This window comes from Typopeltis vanoorti, chromosome 2 (genome assembly GCF_054136105.1).
Source record: "Typopeltis vanoorti isolate ZY-2024b chromosome 2, IOZ_Tvanoo_1.0, whole genome shotgun sequence".
NCBI classification, from domain to species: Eukaryota; Metazoa; Arthropoda; class Arachnida; order Uropygi; family Thelyphonidae; genus Typopeltis; species Typopeltis vanoorti.
The window spans coordinates 43,332,357-43,355,475 of record NC_143550.1 but is presented as its reverse complement, the minus strand read 5'-3'; the positions used below and the strand labels follow the sequence as shown (position 1 = coordinate 43,355,475).

Genomic DNA, 23,119 nt, shown 5'->3' with positions numbered 1-23,119 from the left:
TGAATGTTAACAAGCTCTTTCCTAATATCTTCATTTTTAATATGATTCTGTCATTGATGCCATCTGTTCATTCCCGCGGTTTCTCAGAGAACAAAAAAGATGAGATAGATGCATTGAGTGAGATCGCGTTGTTGAATAGTGCAATAGAAAGAGCAAAACAGCAGCTAGAGTGCATGAACAAAAGTAGACAATGAACCAACCAATAATAAAAGGTATGACAGGAAAAAGAGAAGTATGGTGAACATGAACAAAATGAAGGATAGAGTGCTGTATGGAGACTCGTTAGTACGAGGTGTGTTAGTAGAGGATTTGACAAAATCGTACCAACCTGGTGCGACCATAAAGGACGTAACTGCGTCTATTATAGAGCAAAAGGAAAAGGTGAAAGAAATGATTGTTGTGGCAGGTACGAATGATTTGAAAGGAGATAAAATGGAAATGATAGAAGACCTGAATGAATTGTTTGAGGTAGCAAAAAAAAAGAGTGAGAGAGTTAGAATGATTAGTCTTTTGCCACGGTATGACAGTGAAATATTTAAAAGGAGGGCTATAATTGCAAATGACTTTATGCGTGGGTTATGTATGACGAGTGGTGTGGAATTTGTGGATGTGTGGAGTGAGTTTGAAACCATTTGAATGGTTACGGTGTAAGAAGACTTGAGAAAGTGTTGCTGAATGTAGTGGATGTGCAAATTCAGGGAAACTAGATTTGTTAGGGGGGGGTAGAGATACAGTCCTTATGGAGGCAGTTGAATGTAAGAATGAATATAATATGCCAGAGCAAATAAGGACAACAAATCAGAGTGGGATAGTTAATATAAGGCATCAAGGTAGGGTTGGGGCTAATGGGGGTCTTAAATTCATGTACACTAATACCAGGAGTATTAGGAACAAGAAGGAAGAGTTTTTGGCCATGGTTGGCACTTCCAGGTTGACTGTAGATGGCTGACTGTAGATGATATAACTAGTGGGATTGAATGTGATGGGTATAGTGTGTTCAGGAATGACAGAGAGAATAAAATGGGGAGAGGAGTATTGTTGATGATAGCTGATGAGCTCCAGCCAAGGAGAATAGAAGTTGAATTGCAGGATACAGAAAAGAGCACATTTGAGGCCATTTGGTGTGAGATTGTGGCTAGCAGAACTAAATATACAATTGGGTGCTGCTATAGACCAGGTGATGGAAAAGATGGTGGTGACAGTATGCACAAGCAAATAGAAGAAATGGGTGGAAGGAGGGTGATTATTATGGGAGATTTCAACTATGGTCGCATTGATTGGAGTGAGGAGAGGACACACGGGAGGAAGGAACTGGATTTTATGCTGTTATTAAGGGATAACTATCTGCGACAGCATGTAATGGAAAATACTAGGGGTCAGAGAGTGCTTGACCTAGTAATTACATCTGAGGATTTGGCTGTAACAAATATGACCACATTGCCACCAATCGGTGAGAGTGATCATAGGGTCTTAACTTGGGAGGTGGCTAAAGGTGTAGAATTTTCAATTAAGACAGGGTACATGTAGAATTATCGGGCGGGAAAGTATGACAAGCTTAGGAGTTTGATTGGTTCAGTGCCATGGCATGTACAACTGCAAGGACTAGAAGTTGATAGTGCATGGGAGGTAGTTAAGAAGTGCTTGCATGAAGCAATGGCTGACTGTATACCTAGAGTCCGAATAATAAATCAAGTAGGGGTTAAATGGATGAATAACACCATTGAGTTTGAGTTGCAAAAAAAGAAACAACTATGGAGGGAATTTAAGGAGAAGGGTGACCGGCAGGCACATGAACGGTATAAAGCGCAGGCCAGAAGGGTGACGAGTGTGGTAAGAAAAGCAAAAAAGGATTATGAAAGAACATTGGCCATGCAGGCTAAAGAGAATCCTAAACAATTTTTTAGATATGTAGCAAGTAAAAGGAAAAATGTACATGGCAGATTGATTTTAAAGAATGCCGATGGTAGGGAGGTAACTGAATCAGTTGAGATAGTTGAGTTACTGAGTGAGCACTTTGCAAAAGTATATCATCCAGGTGGTGACATTGCAGAAACGAATAAACCAGTAGATTATACGGGAATTGTGGTTAATGAAGTGGAGGTGAGTAGTCTATTGCATAACCTCAATGTCAATACATCTGTGGGATTGGATGGTATACCAGCTCGTGTTGTACGAGAAGCAGCTAAAGAATTGTCAGTACCCTTGACCATTTTGTTTAATTTGAGTCTCGGGTCTGGGTTAGTCCCGAGCGGGTGGAAAGAGGGGAAAATAGTTCCACTGCATAAAGGTGGTTCCAAGACTGCTGTTGTAAATTACCGACCGATTAGCATATCAGGAATCATTGTCAAGGTCTTAGAGAAAATAGTCAAGAGGAAAATACAAGATTGGATAGAAGAAAATATGATACTGTATTGGGGACAGCATGGTTTTGTGAAGGGTAGGTCATGCCTCAGTAACTTGCTCACGTATTATAACACAGTGACGGCTGAACTGGATAAGGGTAATGGGTTTACGGTGATTCTACTGGACCTTGCCAAGGCCTTTGACAGGATTCCACATGGAATTCTAATCAGTAAATTGCAGCATATGGGAATGGACATAGGGTTGGTGAGATGGATAGGAGGGTGGTTGACGGAGAGATATCAGAGAGTGGTTTACTCGGGAGTAGAGTCCACAAGACGGCCTGTGACTAGTGGTGTGCCACAAGGATCTGTTCTTGGACCACTGCTGTTTAATTTGTTCATAAATGATATAGGAAATGATCTGAGAGGAACAGTTCATTTGTTTGCGGATGATGCGAAGTTGGGTAGGGCAATAGTGAATGCAGATGACGTCAAAATTTTGCAGGATGATTTGGATAGATTGGAGGTCTGGGCTAAGGAGAATGGATGTCAGTTTAATGTGGCAAAATGTAAGGTTATGCATTTTGGGGTGAAAAGATTGGCGGCAGTTTACTGCATTGGTGGAACCCTGCTCCAGGAAATTGATGAGGCACTAGATTTAGGAGCGTTGGTAGATAAGGAATTGAAATTTAGGGGATACATTGCAAAAGTGACCAAAACAGCTCATCAAATCACTTGGTTGCTGAAGAATACGTTGACAAGCAGAGACAAGCAGGTTATTGTTCCTCTCTATCGAGCCTTGATAAGACCCCATCTAGACTACTGTGCTCAGATTTGGTCACCTAGGTTTCTTCTTGATGGGGAGGAGGTGGAGAGGATCCAGAGGCGAGTGACCAAGATGATAGCAGGTCTGTGGAATGAACCGTATGAGAACAGGTTGAGGATTTGTGGGTTGCAAAAATTGGTTGATAGGCGGAGGAGGGGAGATATGATTGAGACATTCAAATTACTGAAGGGTTTCTATAAAATTAATTCAGAAGATATTTTTGAGAACAGGGTTGGTTGTGGGAGGACTAGGGGACATCCATGGAAACTGGGCAAAAGTGTTGTTAGTAAAGGTGTTAGAGCTGGGTTCTTTACTTTTAGAGTAGTGAATGAGTGGAATGCGCTCCTTGAGTCTGTAGTGGATGCTGTGACAGTGAATGAGTTTAAGGCGAGGTATGATAGATACTGTATGAATGTCAAATAGTTGTGATGAATATGATTTGGGGCCTCCCTCGATGAGTCTAATGACTCCCTGGAATTGCCCGTAATAATAGTAATAGTAATAAGAATGAGTGCAGGAATGATTGTGAAAAGCTGGGAGCAATTTCTGGGTTTCAAACCTTGAATAGGCAGGAAATGACATTATATAAGGGTAACTCTGAGTGCAAGGGGATATTGAAATGCATGTACATGAATGCCTAAAGTATCAGAAATAAAGGAGAGGAGTTTTTGGCATTGATCAGATTGACTTGGCCCAAAATTATTAGCTTCTATGAGACCTGATTGTCAGAGAATGATGCAGTTACAGGGATAGAATGTAATGGATGTATTTTCAGGACAGGAGGGGAAGAGTATTATAAAAGTATGATAACTGAAGAACTTCACCTAACAAAAATAGAAAAATGGTTCATTTGAGGAAGTCTGGTGTGAGATAGAGGCCAATAGGACAATTGGTTGCTGCTATAAAACTTTGGGATCCTGGAGATGTGAGCGACATGCATCAGCAGATTACCATGAGTGTAGGCTGAATAATTATCATGGTGACTTCAACTGTGGTGATATAGATTGGAAGGAGGAAAGGGCACATTGCCAAATGGAAATCGAATTTATATAGTTACTAAGAGATAATTACCTAAAATAACATGCGATGGAGGGGGACCAAGGATTTGATCTGGTATTAGCATCAGATGTCTATCTAATGGGTGATTTTAATTATGGTAATATAGATTAGGATGATCAGATAGCAACCAGAAGCAGAGCAAATGAGTTTCTTGAGTTTTTGAGGGACAACTACTTCAGACAGTATGTAACAGAGGGTACACGAGGATTTGGGGTCTTGGATTTGATCATCTCATCAGAGGATGTTATTATAAATGATGTGTTAAATCTCCCACCACTTGGCATGAGTGATCATGAACCGATTACCTGAGTGTTGCTAACCATGTGAGGACTTCCACAAGTAAAAGGTATATGTGGTACTACAAGACTAGTGATTATGATAAGCTCAGGAGAAAGATTGCAGCGGTAGCATGAAATAAGGAGCGTAGTGAAAAGGAGATCACTGCTTGGGTGATATTCAAGAACTATCTACTAAAAGCAATGTCTAAATGTATTCCAAAGGTCAGAAGGTTAAATAAGTTAGATGTGAAATGGATGAGTGAAGAGATTAAACATGCAACACAGAGAAAAAAGCAATATGGAGGCAACATAAGAGGAGTAGTAATAATTAATTCCACAAGGAATACAAAAGACAGTCAAGGAGGGTGACTTGGGTGGCAAGGATAACAAAAGTTCAGTATGAGCAGCAGTAAGTGGATGCTGAGGAGGAGAGACTGACTGTCAGTGAGGAATATGTATATGGGGAATTAAGCATACTTGATATTGATGAAGCTGTGGGATGTGATGACATATCACCACATATTTTGAAGGAGTGCGCCAGGGAGTTGACATCTACTTTGATATATTTGTGTATATGAGTCTTACATTGGGTCAAGTTTCAAAAGGAGTGGAAGGAAGGGAAGATTGTAGTGCTTCATAAAGGAAGCAACATAATTCAAACATTAAATTATAGGCCAATCTGTGCATCAGGTGTTGTGGAATGGAATGTCCCATAATGCAATGGGATATTCCCATTGCATTATGGGATACTAAGGCAACTGATGTGACGTCATTAGCCTCTATATACAAGTAACCCAGTTGTGAAGTGATTTCACATGCAATGTGAAAAATTTGGTCAAGGCTCTAAATATGATTAATAATGGTTTTCGGTATTTTGCTTACACTTGGATATAGGATAAAACTAGGAATATAATTTCTTGGAATCTTTAATTTATAGTATCACCAAGTGAAAAAACTTTTAATGAAGAAAGGTTGAGATGATGCAGTTTGCAAAGTCTAGTGGACAGGAAGAAGAGAAGTGATATGATAGAGATATACAAGTTGGTAAGGGGTTGTTATGATTGGAGATTGGGGGATAACAAGAGGTCATCCCTAGAAGCTGTATAAGAAAGGTGTGAGCAAGGAAATGAGAAGCTGGTTTTGTGCATGGTGAGTTGTGGATGATCGGACTGCATTGACTGAGAGCATGGTGTCTGCAGAGAATTTGAATGTGTTTAAGGCACATTATGATGTGCTGAGTGTATAATAAAAGGGATCTCCTAGATGAGTCTGTGACTCTATGGGTTCTTAGGATAATAATAATAATAAACTATTACATAAGTTGGAGCAAATGGGAATATATATGTGGTTGGTGGCATGGATGGGGGTGGATCTTAGACAGATATCAGAAGGTGGTGTGTGGTGGAGTGGAATCAAAGTGAATGAGTGTGACAAGTGGAGTGCTCCAGGGCTCTGTACTAGGACTACTGCTTTTTAATTTGTACTACATTAATTATATAGCAGAATATTTGAGGGAGGATATTCAGTTATTCTCTGATGAGCAAAACTGAGAACAGCGTTAGCTATCTTATAGGATGATTTAAATAAATTGGTAGTGTGGGCAAAGGACATGGTTGTCAATTTAATGTTACAAAATGTAAGGTAATGTATATGTACTTTGGGATGAAAAGATTATATGCTTCATATCATATTGATGGTACTGGTTTACAGGAAATTGATAAGGCTAGGAATCTGGTGGTGATGGTGAATAGAGACTTGAAATTCAGAGGACATATTGCAAGAGTTGGCAAAATAGCTTGGAGGATAACTTGAATGTTGAAGAACACATCGACAACTCAAGATATGGAGGTTATTATCCTTCTTTATAAGGATGTGATTCAGCCATATGTTGACTGCTTTGCACAGAATTTGTCATATGCGTTTCTTGGGGATTGGAGGGGTGGTGGTGGAAAGGATTCAGAGACGAGTGATCCAGTTGGTGACAGGTGAAATGTTCGCTATTATAATAGATCAAATGTGTGTATGGGTTGCACAGTTTAGCTGACAGGCAGAGAGGAGGGGATATGATAGAGCATTATAAATTACTAAAGGGATTCTATAAGATTTACACAAAAGAAATTTTCCAATACATGGGGAGTTGGAGGAAAACAAGAATTCATACCAGGAAGTTGTCTAAGAGTGTAGTTAGGAAGAGTTTGTAGACTAGATTCTTTACTTGGAGATGGAGAATGAGTACCAGAGGTAGTTGTGAGTATCTCAACACTAAAATAGATTATAATTAATGGATCTTCTCTCCTCTCCCTGATGATGTCCATGTTAATTGGATAAAATTTATTCACATTTTTAATAACCTGTAAATTATAACAACAAAAGATGTCAGTAACAGTAACCTATTAAAAAGGAAGACTTTGAAAGAGTTTCTTGACACTGTTAGCATTCTAGAATGTACGAACATTAAGAAAATAGATGTTGAATAGCAGGAAAAAGAATCACACGAAAACTTAGATATGTGTTAATTGATGCTTTTATTTATCAGTATATTACAAGACCAACAATATATGACAATATATTGTTGCAATGTGTCTTAAATGCTTCATTTGCCAGTGCAAGAAATGTGAGTCATGTAGAATGCTAGAAATGAATTGACAAATGTTTGTGATTTAAGGAAAGATTATTATTACTATTATTATTACTGGCAACTCCAAGGAATCCTTAGACTCATCGAGGGAGGGTCTAAACATCATGTCAAGAATTATCCAATATTCGTGCAGTATCTATCATAATTTGCTTTGAACTCATTCATAGTCATGGCACCCACAACAGACTCTGGCAACCTATTTCACTCATTTGCTACTCTCCAAGCAAAAAAACCTAGTTCTAACACCCTTGTTAACTATGCTCTTTCTCAGTTTCCATGGATGACCCCTAGTTTTCCCACCAACACACCTATTCTGAAAAATTTCCCCTGGATTAATCTTGTAAAAACTCTTCAGTAATTTGTATGTCGCAATCGTATCATTTTCTGCCTATCAACCAGTTTCTGTAACCCACAAATCTTCAACCTGTTCTTGTAAGGTTCATTCTGTTGACCTGCTACCCTCTTGGTCAGATACCTCTGAATCTTCTCCGCCTCCTCCTCCTCATCACCAAGAAACCCTGGCACCCAGATCTGTGCACAGTAGTCAAGATGGGTCTTATCAATGTTCAAAATAGAGGAACAATAACCTATTTGTCTGTGCTACTCAAAATATTCTTCAGTAACCAAGTGATCTGATTAGCTGTTTTAGCCACTTTTGCTATGTGCTCCCTTAAACTTTAACTCCCTATGCACTAACACTCTCAAGTCTCTGACTTCGTCAATTTCCTGGAGTACAGTTTCACCAATGTGGTATACAGCTGGTAATCTTTTTACCCCAAAATGCATAACCTCACACTTTGCCACATTAAACTTGCATCCATTCTCTGCTCAGTTTGCCAATCTGTCTAAATCATCCTGCAAAATTTTGACATCATCTGTATTGTTCTCCCAACTTTGCATCATTGGCAAATAACCGAACAGTTCGTCTCAGATCCTTTCCTATATTGTTAATAAATAAATTACACAGTGGTGATCCAAGAACAGAACCCTGGCATGCTACTAGTCATAGACCTTCATTTTAAAAATGTATGGAATTTACAACCATGTTAAAAAGTTTTAAAAAGTGTTAAAAAAAAGTTTTTTAACACGGTTGTAAATTCCATAAATTTTTAAAATGAATGCTGATCACTGTGTAACTCTAAAAGAAAGGAGTCATAGATCTTCTTTTGAACTCTAGTTCTGAATAAACTACTCTCTGATATCTCTCCATCAACAACCATCCCATCAATCTCACCAACTCTATACCCATACCCATGTATTTTAGTTTACTGATTAGAATTCTATGTGGTATCTTCTCAAAGGCCTTTGAGAATAGGTTGCTGTATTACTGTAAACTTATTACTTTTATTTAACTCAGCTGTGTACTGTATTATAAAACATGAACAAGTTACTGAGGCATCACCTACCCTTCACCAAACCATTCTGACCCCTGGCAACCTGTATCCCATTTCCATATATCCATTCCTCTATTTTGCTCTTTGCAGAATTTACCCTTCTGACCTGTGCCTTGTGCTGGTCATGTACTGGCAGGTCACCTTTCTCCATAAATTCCCTCCACAATTGTTTCTTTTTTTGCAGCTCCTGCTTGATGATAATATTCATCCATTTAACTCCCACTTGATTTACTTTCCTGATTCTAGGTATACAACCTGCCATTAAAGATAGTGAAAGTTGTCTGGCAAATGCAGAAGCACCGAATGATGGTGCCCATAATGAGAGCATGAAAAAAGTGGCCAATGAAGTGACAGTAAGGAGTGAAATAGTGTATTTACTTTGCATCCTTCACAGGAGAAAATGGGAACTAGAGCTATTGGAGAAATAATTGTTGTGTGGCACAGCAGGTGAGAGAATGAAAGGAAATGTGAATTCAGAAAGCATGAAAGTGCAAGAAACTGCAAATCAATAAACTGCAAAAATACTGTATCATGGATACAGTATTTTTTTTTTTTTTCAGATTCAATAATACTAAATGAGCAAGTGTCAAAAAGCATGTTTACCAGGTGTGAAAATCAGGGATGTCAGTGATGTGATTAATTTGCAGAAGAAAGAAGTGAAAGAGGAGATTGTTATGGCAGGCACAAGTAATTTGAAAAGTGAGAAATATGAAATGAGAGAAGATATGAAAGAGTTGTTAGTAGAAGCAAAAATGAAGAGTAAGAAAGTAAAGATTGTGAGTCTGCTGTTTCAGTATGACAGGACAGAGAAGAATGGTCATGATTGCTAATGAGTCCATGAGAAGATTGTGCAGGAGGAATGATGTGTAGTGAATTTGATGTATGAAAGGACATATATATGCCTGATGGACTACATATAAATTGTTTTGGAGATAGTGTTGTTTGGTGAGAATTGGGAAGTGGGGAAACTAGAGATATTTGGGAGGATTCAATGAAGCATATGTTTGGCCAATCCTGTGATAAATGAGCATGTGTACAGAAATGATTATGCAATGCTGAATGCGATTTCACAGGTTTCTGATTCAAATGGGTTGGTGATGATATTACATAAGGGTAACTGTGGGTACAAGGGGATGTTAAAATGCATGTGCATGAATGCAAGAAGTATCAGAAATACGGGAGAAGCATTTTTGGCATTAGCCAGCTCAAGTTGGCCAAAAATTATAGGCATCAGTGAAACCTGGTTAACAGAAAATTATTTTATTATTATTATCCTAAGACACCATGGAGTCAAAGACTCATCTAGGAGGTTCTTTTGTCATTTATTCAGCTCATCATACCACACCTTAAACACACTCAAACTCTCTACAGACACCACTCTCTCAAGCGAGGCATTCCAATCATTCACAACTCTGCATGCAAGAAACCTGCCTCTTACCCACACCCTCATTATCCTTCTTCTTGGGATAACCTCTGGTTTTCCCCCTGATCTCCCACCATTTTCTGTAAAACCTCTTCAACATTGATCCTATAACAACCTCTTACTAATTTATAGGTCTCTATCATATTACCCTTCTTCCTCCTATCCACTAGACTCTGCATATTGCATCTTCACAACCTTTCCTCATATTCAACATTCCAGAGATCAGAAACCACCTTAGTCAGTTACCTCTGGACCCTTTCCGACATCTCTTCATCCTTTTGAAAACCTTATCTATACTGTAATATATACTCTGACCAAATCTATACTGTAATATATACTCTTGTTACAGGGATCGAATGTGCAGGGTATTGTATTTTCAGGGAAGAGGGAATGGGACAGGAGGTGGGGAAAGTAATAATTGATAAAGGTATCCTAGGAGGATTTAAATAAATTGGCATTGTATGGAAAGGAAAAAGATTGTCAGTGTAATGTTACAAAATGTAAGGTTATACACTTCAAGTTGAAAAGGTTGCCTACAATATATCATATTGATGGTACTGGTTTGCAGGAAATTGATGTGGCTAGGGACTTGGAGATAATGATGGACAGAGAATTGAAGCTCAGGGGGCATATTGCAGAAGTTGGTAAAATAGCTCAAAGGATTAGATGCTAAAAACATGGTAACAAGTAAAGATAGAGAGGATTATCATCCCTCTTTATAAGGCTATAATTCAACCATATATTGACTACTATGCGCAGATTTGGTTATCTGGTTTTCCTTGAGGATCAGGAGGTGGTGAAGTGGATTTAGAGACAATTAGCCAAGCTGGTAACAGGTCTGTGCAATGCTATCTATAAGGATAGGTTGAAGGTTTATGAGTTACAAAGTTTAGTTAATAATCAGAAAAGAGGGGACACGATAGAAAGTTTTAAGATATTAAAGGGGATTTATAAAATTGCTGCAAAGGAAAGTTTTCAATATATGACAAATAATCAGAGAACTAGCAGCCATCAATGGAAGTTGTGTAAGATTCTGGTTAGTAGGAGTGTGAGGACCAGATTTTTTGCATGGAGAGTGGTGAATAAGTGGAATGGATTGTCAGAATTAGTTGTGAGGTCCCTGTGAATGAGTTTAAGGAAAGGTATGATAGGTTTTGTGTTTATTGTTGCTAGTTTGGGTCTCCCAGGATGAGGCTCCAGACTCTTATGGAGATACTGTATAATAATGATAATAATAATAATAATAATATTGGGATTTTGACAAATAACAGACTAATCTGAGGGAAAGTTGTTGATAGGAAGTTTGTAATGATGTAAACGATATCCTTTCAGTATACATATCAGGTCTTTGATGATGTTCATGATGACAAAACATGATATTCTATTTTAGAAATTGATATATGCAGTCAGTAGTTTTATGCAGTTCATATATATTTTTTTTATTTTGCAGTTCTTCTGTTCTATGATCTCAGCATTTACCTTAAACTTAATTCTAAGTGCATATTCTTTGCATCCATTGGAATTATCTTATTCTGGCTTGTTGAATTTTGGAAAATTTGATGTAAGTATAATTCAAAATTATTAACAGCCCTTCATTTTAATATTTCAGGGTGGCCCAATAGTCATGAAGTGGTTTAAACATTTGATAATTATTTTATTTATTTTTTTATTTATTTTTTATTTTTATTATTTTTTTGCTATAATGAAATAGAGAACCTGGAAAATTTTATGTTAGTTATGAAAAACCAGATCACATAAATGCCTTCTGTATTTGGCTTCACATGGGCCCTTTCTACAGCATGTTTCATGACAGCTGTTAATGTTTCTGGACCCTAATTTCTGCATGAATGTTTTCCTTCAGCTGTTGGATTAATGGCGCTTGTTCATATAGCCCTTTTCCTTTAGATAACCCATAGGCAAGTCAGGAGCCATCAGATCTGGAGTACATGATGGTCAGTTAATTGCAGATCTTCGCAATTATCATATTTTTCCATGTATAAGATGAAATTTTTTTCTAAAATTTTTAGACCAAAAATTGGGGATTGTCTTATACATGGGGTAAACAGTTGAGAGACCTGTGGTTGCATGCCAAAACTGCCATTACTTTGTCTTCACGAACAGGCTTCTGCCAATCACTAGCCTTTGTTAACTCTGTCGATTGATGTCATTAAGCTGATTCTGAATAAACCAATCAGAACTCTGAAAGCATTCATACATCTGCAACGCATTGGCAGGATAAGTTAATGCATTAACAATATTTTGAGCACTAGCCCATAAAATGTCCGAAAATAAAAAACGATTGTCATATTCTTCAAAATTCAAGTTGAAAGTCATCAATTACGTAAAAGAACATGGAAATAAAGCTTCAGAGAGACAGTTTGGACCTCCTCCCACTGACTGTATGATTAGGCAGTGGAGAAAACAGGATGGCAAAATTACTCAAGATGGCAAAAAAGAAGAGGGCCTTAAGAGGAAAACCAGCAAAATGGCCAAACTTGGAGCAGAGGCTTAAGACGTGGATTTTGGAGTAGCTTCAGAGTGGGATATGTGTGTGTGTCAACCAAGCTTATTCAATATGAGGCAAAAAGTTTGCACAAGAAATGAACTTGTTGATTTCATAGGAAAAGAAAAATTGTGCTTCAACTTCATGAGGAGAGAAGAGCTGGCCATGAGAACACGAACCAAGTTAGCCCAGAAAATGGCACCAGCTTATAAAGATAAAATTCAACAATTTTACTCCTATGTCATAAAACTTCATAAAAAATATGCTTTTGAACCAAGTCAGATTGTGCAAGCATGGATGAGGTGCCTCTCAACAGAACTATTGATATGAAAGGAGTCAAAACAAGTGGTCATGAAAATACACACTATACTGCTGTCCTTTCATGCTGTGCAGAGGGTATTAAACTGCGTCCTATGCTCATTTTTAAGAAGAAAATGTATCCTAAAGAGAGCATATCACCTGGCGTTCTTGTCCAAGTTCATGAGAACTGTTGGATGAAAAAGAGATCATAGCTATTTGGTTTGCAAAGATTTGGTCCAGAAGACCTGGAGGACTCTTGAAGAGGCCAGCTCTGCTCGTGTTTGATCATTTCTGAGCACATTTAACAGAAATGACGAAAAGGGTTGCAGCGGATTTGCAAACACAGCTAGCAGTTATTCCTGGTGGACTTACAGATCAGCTACAGCCACTAGATATTTCAATCATCAATCCCTTCAAAGCTCTGATGAAAGAAAAATGGAATAAATGGATGCAAAAAGCAGATAATGACTTGACACTGACACAAAGAGTGAAAAAAACCAACCATTACAGAGTTATGCAATGACTCATGGAATGGAGTCAAGCAAGAGGTGGTCATGAAGTCCTTCACGAAATGTGGAATCAGCAATGCCATGGATAGAACTTAGGATGATCTCATATATATAGACAGTGACTCAGAAGACAGTAGTGATGCAGTAGAGGGTGAAGAAAGTGACATGTCTGGAATTAATAGTGATGAAGGAAATGATATACTCCGGAACTGAGAGTGATACATAATATCTTAGTATGTATCTTAAAAATGTTACCTAATTACTAAATATACTTTGAATATTTAAAAAAATATCAAATGTGTTCTGTTTTATATTTAAAATATTGATTTCTCAATTTTGGGTTGTTCAAAAAAGTAGGGTTCGTCTTATACATGAGGTGTGTTATATACAGAAAAATATGGTAATTGTAGATCTTCTACAATATGTTCCATGACAGCTGTTAATGTTTCTGGCTGCAGAACCCTAATTTCTGCATGAATGTTCTCCTACAGCTGTTCGATTATCTGGGGCTCGTTCACATAGACTTTTTATTTCAGATAACCCATAGGGAAGTAGAAGCCTTCAGATCTGGTGAAGATGATTATCAGTTAATTGTAGAACTTCGCGAAAGCATTTGCATATATTTACAAATAAATACAATTTCACGATTTTCGTTTGTTGTTGGATTGTGATCTTTTCCATGATTAATTTGACAAATTTTCCATAGAATACCTGAAAAAAATATAATGAAAAAAATTAATAAAAAACGTTATGCACATTTGACACCCCTTTGTGACTTATGAGCCACTCTGTGTATATATATTCTTTAAATTTTGAAGATTAATTGCCTCTGTAAATTTTTTAACATACATGTATTATTATTATTATTATTATTATTATGTGGGCAACTCCACGGAGTACTCAGACTCATTGAGGGAATCCCAAAATATTATTCTAAACACTATCTAACATTCGTGCAATATCTATCATACTTTGTTTCAAACTCATTCACATTCACAGCACCTACAACAGACTCCGACAACATATTCCACTCATTCACCACTATCCAAGCAAAAATTTAATGCTCACACTCCTGCTAACTACACTCTTGCAAAACTTCTCATCATCATCATCAAATTCCTGTCATGTATCCTCAAGGGGTGTACAGGATGTGATAGTACTACATGAAAAATTTACATCATTACTAACTTCCTATCAACAATTTTCCTCCAAATCAGTCTGTTACTTGTCAAGACTCCAACATTATCAGATCTTATATTTCTATCATCTAAGGCACTTTGTATAGTATCAATCCACCTATATCTTGGTCTTCCTCTGGGTCGTTTTCCTGCCAACCTGGCAGAGAACACTTATTTTGCTAATCTTTCCTCGCCCATTCTGTTTAAGTGACCATACCACCTGAGATTAGCTCTGCTAACGCATTCCTGGATGCTGAATGTCAAGTTCTTTCCTAATATCCTCATTTTTAATATCATATTGCCATTGATGCCATCAGTTCACACCTCTAATCTTTCTCAGAACTCTTATATCTGTGGTCTCTAGTCTTTGATCAAGTGTTTTACTTCTGACCCAGCTCTCAGATCCATAAGTGTTCCGACTAATTTCTCTCTTATATCATATGAATTTATTCAATTGACTTCCTACCATACCAACTTTGTTGATTCTGTTGTCTATTTCCACATATCATTTACCATCTTCTCTAAAAATCATCTCTAAGTAGCTGAAATGTTTTACTTGTTTCACAGGTTTTCCATTCACAACGCAGTTGACATTTTCAACGATTCTGCCTATTTTCATTGTCTTTTTGCTGACTTTCATCTCATATCTATTACAACAGTTATTCAATTTAGTCAGGGAATCTTGCAGACTTGTAGCTGATTTATTTAGAAGTATAACATCATCCGCATAAAGCAAAGAGCTGACATTAACATCTCCAATTTTGATATCGTGTTTAATACCACTTCTTTCATAATGTGATCCATATAGATAATGAATAAGAGAGGGGATAATGTACATCCTTTTCTGACACCAGATTTAACATTAAACCATCTTCCTGTACTTCCTTCAATTCTAACAGTTGACTTGCAACTCAAATAAAGACTAAGTATTGCTTGATATAATGCCCCATTGACACCATATAACTGTAGTGTATTGAATTGCTCATCTCTCGGCACCTTGTCATATGTCTTTTTCAGATCGACAAAACTTAAATACAGATCTTTGTTATATTCCCATGATTTCTCAACTAATTGTCATAAAGTGAAGATCTGAACCTGACAGCCACTATTTGGCCTGAATCCAGCTTGTTCTTCACCAATCTTTTCTTCCACAATTCTTCTCAACCGTTTCTCAAGTATACTTGTGTAAATCTTGCATACCAGGAACACTCAGTAGGGATATACTTCTGTAATTCTGACATTTAGTTTTATTTCCATTTTTATATATGGGTACTATAAGCGCTCTACTCCAATCATTGGGAATTCATCCCTCTGTACAGGCCTTCTGAACTATGCAGTGCAGTCACTGTAAGACTTTTATACCACCATACTTCAGTGTTTCTGGTCGAATATCATCTACTCCTGCTGCCTTTCCACATTTCAAGCCTTTGATGGCTTTTTCTACTTCAAGTATGGATATATTTTTTTTTTAAATGACGAAACCTGTGGTGAGATCATAATTAAAAGAAACATGTATTAACCACAGTGAAAATTATTTAATTGTAAAATATTTCATCCTAAGTATCTTAGGACATCATCAATCATCAGTACGGTAGTTTAAACAATAATAGGAATAACATACAGTTAGGGCGAATGATTTACAGTTGAATCTTATTAAACGTGCGTAACGTGTTACAGAAGTAAAAAAAAAAAAAAAAAAAAAAAACTAATAATAATTATTTTACACAATTTTGTATGACAATTTCCCATACTTTAGGAATAGTAAGAACGTTGTTGTGGTTTAAATTTGGTCTGTGTAGTAGGGCTTCAGAACTTTCTTTATATAGACGTTCATGTTTATATAAAGATCGATGTAAAAGTTTAGACTTTTCCCAATGGATCCTATGGCATGAATTTTCAATTCCATGTTGAGAGAGGCCAGATTTTTGCGGTTTAAAAAGATGAATGTGGTCTTGATGTTCCGAAATGCGTTTCTGAACAGACCTACCTGTCTGTCCAAAGTAAGACAATTTGCATGAGCATGGTATCTCATAAACGCCAGGCAACATCAAAGGTGAGAGTTTGTCCTTAGGAGAAGGTAACAAGTTGTAAATTTTGTTGATAGGTTTGTAAGTAGTGGCAAAATTGTATTTCTTCATAATTTTAGAAAGACGTTCGGAGATGCCTTTGACATAAGGAATGGGAATCCTATGGACTTCTTCTTGTCTGGTTAGATGTGTGAGAAAGTGACTGATGATTTTTTTGAGTTGTTTGAATCCATAGAATTCCCATACCTTACGTCAAAGGCATCTCCGAACGTCTTTCTAAAATTGTGAAGAAATACAATTTTGCCACTACTTACAAACCTATCAACAAAATTTACAACTTGTTACTTTCTCCTAAGGACAAACTCTCACCTTTGATGTTGCCTGGCATTTATGAGATTCCATGCTCATGCAAATTGCCTTACTTTGGACAGACAGGTAGGTCTGTTCAGAAACGCATCTCGGAACATCAAGACCACATTCGTCTTTTTAAACTGCAAAAATTTGGCCTCTCTCAACTCTCTCTCTCGGAATTGAAAATCCAAGCCATAGGATCCATTGGGAAAAGTCTAACCTTTTTCATAGATCTTTATATAAACATGACTGTTTATATAAAGAAAATTCTGAAACCCTACTACACAGACCAAATTTAAACCGCAATGACGTTCTTACTATTCCTAAAGTATGGGAAATTGTCATACAAAATTGTGTAAAATAATAATTATTAGCATAGAATTAAAGCCAAAAGGCTATTTTTCTGGCAACCTTAATAATAATGAAGGGGATACAAATCCTTTGATGTTTATCTGCCAGTAAGCAAAACTCTAAGAACTAGGACTAAGATCTATGAGTTTCATACCGAAAAACTATCGGCAAATCCAAGTATAAGTAACCACTTCGTAGTACAACACCAAGGCAACTCGTGTCAAAGGTGGAGCAAGCTCCCTCACTATCCTTGATATTTTCTCATAATATAAAAACACAGCCCCTAGGGGATGTAATACTGCAATTACATTATGAGGAGAGGATAGTGAGGGAGCTTGCTCCACCTTTGACACAAGTTGCCTTGGTGTTGTACTACCAAGTGATTACTTACACTTGGATTTGCCGATAGTTTTTCAGTATGAAACTCATAGATCTTAGTCCTAGTTCTTAGAGTTTCGCTTACTGGCAGATAAACATCAAAGGATTTGTATCCCCTTCATTATTAATAATTATTATTATTATTTTTTTTTTTTTTTACTTCTGTAACACGTTACGCACGTTTAATGAGATTCTATTGTAATCATGTGCCCTAACTGTATGTTATTCCTATTATTGTTTAAACTACTGTACTGATGATGTCCAAGATACTTAGGATGAAATATTTACAATTAAATAATTTTCACTGTGGTTAATACATGTGTTTCTTTTAATTAAGTATGGATATGTGTTCCTGACTGTATGCCTGAGTGTTTTTTACCACTGTGCTATCACTGCTTGTTTCATTTATTAGCAATTTTTTGAAGTAATTACTCGATACTTCAAGGATATCTTTTTTCTCCTGTTTTCATGTTACCTTTATCATCTCTAACCCCTTTTACAGCTCTTTCCTCCATTTCTAAGCTTCTTCAACAACCTCCAGAATATCTTACCACCTTCTTGATATTTATTTTCTATGTTCTTGCCAAAGTCCTCCCATGACTTTTGTTTAGCTAGTTTTACACAGTGTTTAGCTATCTTACATTTGTCTCTGTATTCTCTAAGAGCACAAGCTGACTTATTTGCCAGGAACTTTTGATATGCTTTCTTCTTTTTCCTTCACTGCCTCTTTAACTTTCTGTGTCCACCATGCAGTTCTATTTTTCTATCCTTGCAGACAACCTCACCACATGCCTCTCTGGCTGAATCAATTAGAGTTTTGTTCAAGGCTTGCCTCTGAATCTCCAAGGTTTGGTTCCTGTTCTCAGACTCTCATTTTTTCTTGAATAATGTTTGTGTATTTTAGTCTACAGTTCACATCTGAGAGCTGCTCAACTTTTATTTGCTTTAAAACTTTCTTACATGTTATTCTTTTCAATATGAAATTCAATTTTATCCTGCTCAAGACTAAATAGGGATCACTTCCAATTTCAAATACTGTGTACACTCTGGTGTCCTGCACCAGGGAGAAAACATCACTATCAACAATAACATAGTCAATTAGACTTTTCTTATTCCTTGCCTCTTCTCTCCATGTGAATTTGTGCACATTTTTATGTTGGAACATGGTGTTAGTAATAACCAGTCCATGTCCTGAGCAGAAATCCAATAGGTATTTGCCATAATTATTAGCTTTGCTCTTTTCTCCAAATTTTCCCAAAATAGTTTTGTATGTCTGACAATCATTTCCTACTCTGCTATTTAGATCCCCAACAAGGACCAATTTTTCCTTTTTCATTGTGTCAGATGCTTTCTCTTAATCCTCAAAAAATTCCTCCACTTCTACTTTAGTAGAACCTTCTATGGGACCATAGTCACAAATAAGTTTCATTGTTCAGTTCCCCATTCTGATATTTGCCCACATCACTCTACTTGAGACTGCCTGCCATTCAAGAAGATTAGCCTCGTATTTAGTGTTGAATACTATGGCTACTCCTTCTTTTCCTTGATTGTCATTTCCTGAATATAACATTTTGTATTTATTGTTCAGAAAGATCTCACCAGTTTTTGTCTTTTTTGTTTCAGTCACTCCTATTATGTCGATCTGGTACTTATCTAATTCCTCAGCTAGCTCCATTTTTTTTTGCCATTCAGGCTTCTTACGTTGATAGTACCGATCTTTAACTCTAGTGATGTTGAGTTGGGGTGTCTTTTCATATTTGTTTCTGTAGCTGACTTTTCGCTGCTCGCCCTGGTTCTCTGGCGAAAACAGTGGGGAGGGCCTTGTTTAATTGGGCGACGCTAAAGCTGGCATGAAATTTTGTCATGTTGTACCATCATTTTGTATTTTGGTTTAAGTCAATATTTTCCACGTATCAACCAATTCTAATAAGGTGCATTTTGGTCACTCGCCTTATGATCCTATTCATATCTAACTCATCCCCCAAGAAACTCAGGTAACCAAGATCTGTGTGCAGCAGTTAATATCTGATCTTTCCAAGGCTGTATAAAGAGAATAAAATAAAATAACCTGCTTATTTCTGCTCATCAGGGTGTTCTTCAATAATAACCACGTAATCCAGTGAAAAGAGTAGAGTATACAAAAGCTTTTTAAAGAAAGGACTCCAAAATTACTGAAAAATTTGAAGAGTTGGATTATACACAGCAACCACTACCACTCGAGAGTGAAGTAAGGTGGGCACTGCAACAACTATCCGGTAAGAAAGCACCAGGATGGGATGGGATACTTATTGAGCTGCTTAAAGCCGTGGGAGAAGAAGCAGTTAAAATTTTAACAGCTCTATGGCAGCGAATTTGGATCACAACTACATGTCCTAGGGAATGGAAAAAATCAGTTTATATACCTTTATTGAAGAAAGGCGATGCAAGAGAGTGCAAAAATTACAGAACTATAGCACTGGTTTCTCATGCAAGTAAAGTCTTACTTAAGATCATTCAGAAAAGACTGGAACCCTTCATGAAGAGAGAAATGCCAAGATGAACAGGCAGGATTTTGAAAAGGCAGAGGAACCAGAGATCAGATCACCAATATGAGATATGGATAATAGAAAGAGCACAGGAATATCAATAGAATGTCTATCTTTGTTTTCTTGACTAGTAAGACTTTTGACTCTGTAGATCATGTGAAACTGTTGAATGTGGTAAGAACAATGGAAGTACCAGAGCATTTCACAATCCTTCTGAGGAATCTTTATTATGAACAAGAAGCTACTGTCTGAGCAGATCTTGGAGAAACTGAGTATTTCACAATAGGTAAAGAGGTGCTACAAGGATGTATTCTATCTCCATGTCTGTTTAACTTGTACAGCGAATACATATTAAGAATGGCAGATCTGGAGGAGTCGTCAGTTGGAATTAAAATTGGTAGAAGAAACATTAATAATTTGAAGTGTGTTGATTATCGATACCACCTTGCTAGCAGAATGCAAAGAAGATTTGGAGGAACTTATTATGAAAGTTAAAGAAGAAAGTGCTAAATATGGCCTTAAACTTAACCTCAAAAAGATAAAAGTTATGGCAACATGCAAACTTAGTGATTTTGAAGTGGATAGGGAGAACATGGAATCAGTTAACAATTTTGTACTCCTAGGATCCCAGATTGATAAAGAGATGTACTGTACTGAAGAAGTTAGAAGAAGATCATTACTCAGAAAGAAAGCAATGACAAATTTAAGTAAGATCTTTAAAGATAAAGATATTAGCTTTGCAACGAAAATCAGAATCGTAATCTCAAAAAGACAAACATTATGGCAACATGTGAACTTAATGATTTTGAAGTAGATGGGGAGAAAATGGAAGCAGTTAACAATTTTGTGCTCCTAGGATCCTGAATTGATAAAGATGGGCATTGTACCGAAGAAGTTAGAAGAAGATTATTACTCAGAAAGAAAGCAATGACAAATTTAAGCGAGATCTTTAAAGATAAAGATATTAGTCACGCAACAAAAATCAAAATTCCTTATGGTACTGTACAGATGCGAAAGTTGGACCCTAAGATAAAGTGAAAGAAGGAAGATAGATGCATTTGAATTATGAGTTTGGCGATGCTTACTAAAAATACCTTGGAATGCAAAGCAAACCAATAAATCATTGATAGACAGAATAAAGCCAGATTGCTGCCATGAAGCCACCATGATCATCAACAAAAATTGTGATTCAAAAATGCATTTGGATCACCGTGTAAGCTTAAAAGAAAAAATTGTGATACTTGGGATATATAATGCATGCAAATTACAGTCTGGAGAAGATGATGATGCTTGCTAAAGTTGATGGAAGCAGGAGAAGAGGAAGACTAAGAATTCGATGGGTGGGATGGAGTTAAAGAAGCAACTGGAATGTGCCTGAAAATTTTGAAAGATATGGCCAGGGACAGATCTGAATGGACAGTGTTCATAGAATCACCAGAAGTCGAAAACGACTTGATAGAACATAACACAACACAATCGGATGAGCTGTTTTAGCACTTTTATAATATTCCCTCTAAACTTTTAACCATATCCACTAACATCCCCCAAATCCCTGGCTTCATTAATTTACTGGAGTACAGTTCCATCGATGTGGTACACAGCTGGTAATCTTTTCACCCAAAAATGCATAACCGTACACTTTGCCACATTAAATTGGCATCTATTCTCATTTTCTCGCACTGTCAGTCTATCTAAATCATCCTGCAAATGTTTAACGACATCTTTATTAACAATTGCTCTGCACAATTTTTGCATAATCATCAAACAACTGAACAGTTCCTCTCAGATCCTTACATGTATTGTTCTGTCTGGTATCTCTCCATCAGCCATCCTCTCATCCACTTCACCAATTTTATGTCCATCCCCCATGTGCTGCACTTTATTGATTAGAATTCCATGTGGTATCTTATCAAAAAGCCTTTGCAAATACAGCAGTATTACTGTAAACTCATTACCTTTATCCAAATCAGCTGTCACTGTATTATAAAAGGTGAGTGTGTTACTGAGGCATGACCCACCTTTCACAAAACCATGTTGTCCCCTTATATAGTATCCAATCCTGTCTACCTATTCTTATATTTTTCTCTCGAACCAACTTCCTCCAATACCTTGACTATGACTCCTGATATGCTGATAAGTTGATAATTTACTATCTCAGTTTTGGAGCCTCCTTTATGCAATAGAACTATTTTCTTCCTCTTTCTATCCTGTTGGGACTAACTCATAGCTGAGACTTAGATTAAACAACATGGTCAAAGGCACTGCCATTTCACTAGCACCTTCTCATAAAACTTGAGCTTTCATGCCACGTAATCTCAATAGCTGTATCCTGTGCATTTCTAATTCCATTCCTTTATTTCCATATAGGCTCTTGCTACTGCATCTTTTGTTTCTGCAGTATCTCCACCTGGATGATATACTCTTGCAAAGTGTTCACTTGGTAATTTTACTATTTCATGTGATTCACTTACCTCCCTGCCATTACCATACAGGTTATCCTCTTCTGGTCTATGTTTTGTACTTTTTTTTTTTTTTCTTATTTGCCTGCTGGTCACCTTTCTCATTGAATTCCCACCACAAATTTTTTTTCTGTTTTGTAGCTCCTGCATAGTGACCCATTCGTTAAGCAGGATTCATCCATTTAACCTCCCACTTGATCTATTCTCCTAACTATATGCAGTCTGCTATTACGTCTCTCAAACACTCCTTCACCACTTTCCATACACTATCGACATTCAGAAATATCGATTTCCATGCATTATCGACATTCATACGGAGGGCAAAGTCTGAGTGTCACCTCCTCATGGTGCCCTCTGGATGATCTAACAACAGCAGCATTTCTTTTTTTTCCCTTCATGGAGACAAATTTCAGTGATTACCACATATGGGGCAGCCGATGCGACTCTTGATTTGGAAATGATGTCAGAGTTGAGAAATGAGCAAATCATTCCACCCATTACAAGAAATATTAATATCATCTAACGTAATTTAAATGGTATCATTACCCCAGCAAGCAAAGAAAAACTAAATTAACTAT

General features: G+C 37.0%; 1 protein-coding gene across 1 annotated transcript in view; it reads left to right on the top strand.

The window, feature by feature from the left end:
- LOC150108970 (H(+)/Cl(-) exchange transporter 7-like) overlaps positions 1-23,119 on the top strand; it is a 501,264-nt gene that overhangs the window by 144,593 nt on the left and 333,552 nt on the right. Inside the window, exon 8 of the mRNA XM_090401344.1 lies at positions 11,411-11,521. Coding sequence (XP_090257470.1) covers positions 11,411-11,521 — 111 coding nt within the window. The remainder of the gene's footprint in view (positions 1-11,410; positions 11,522-23,119) is intronic.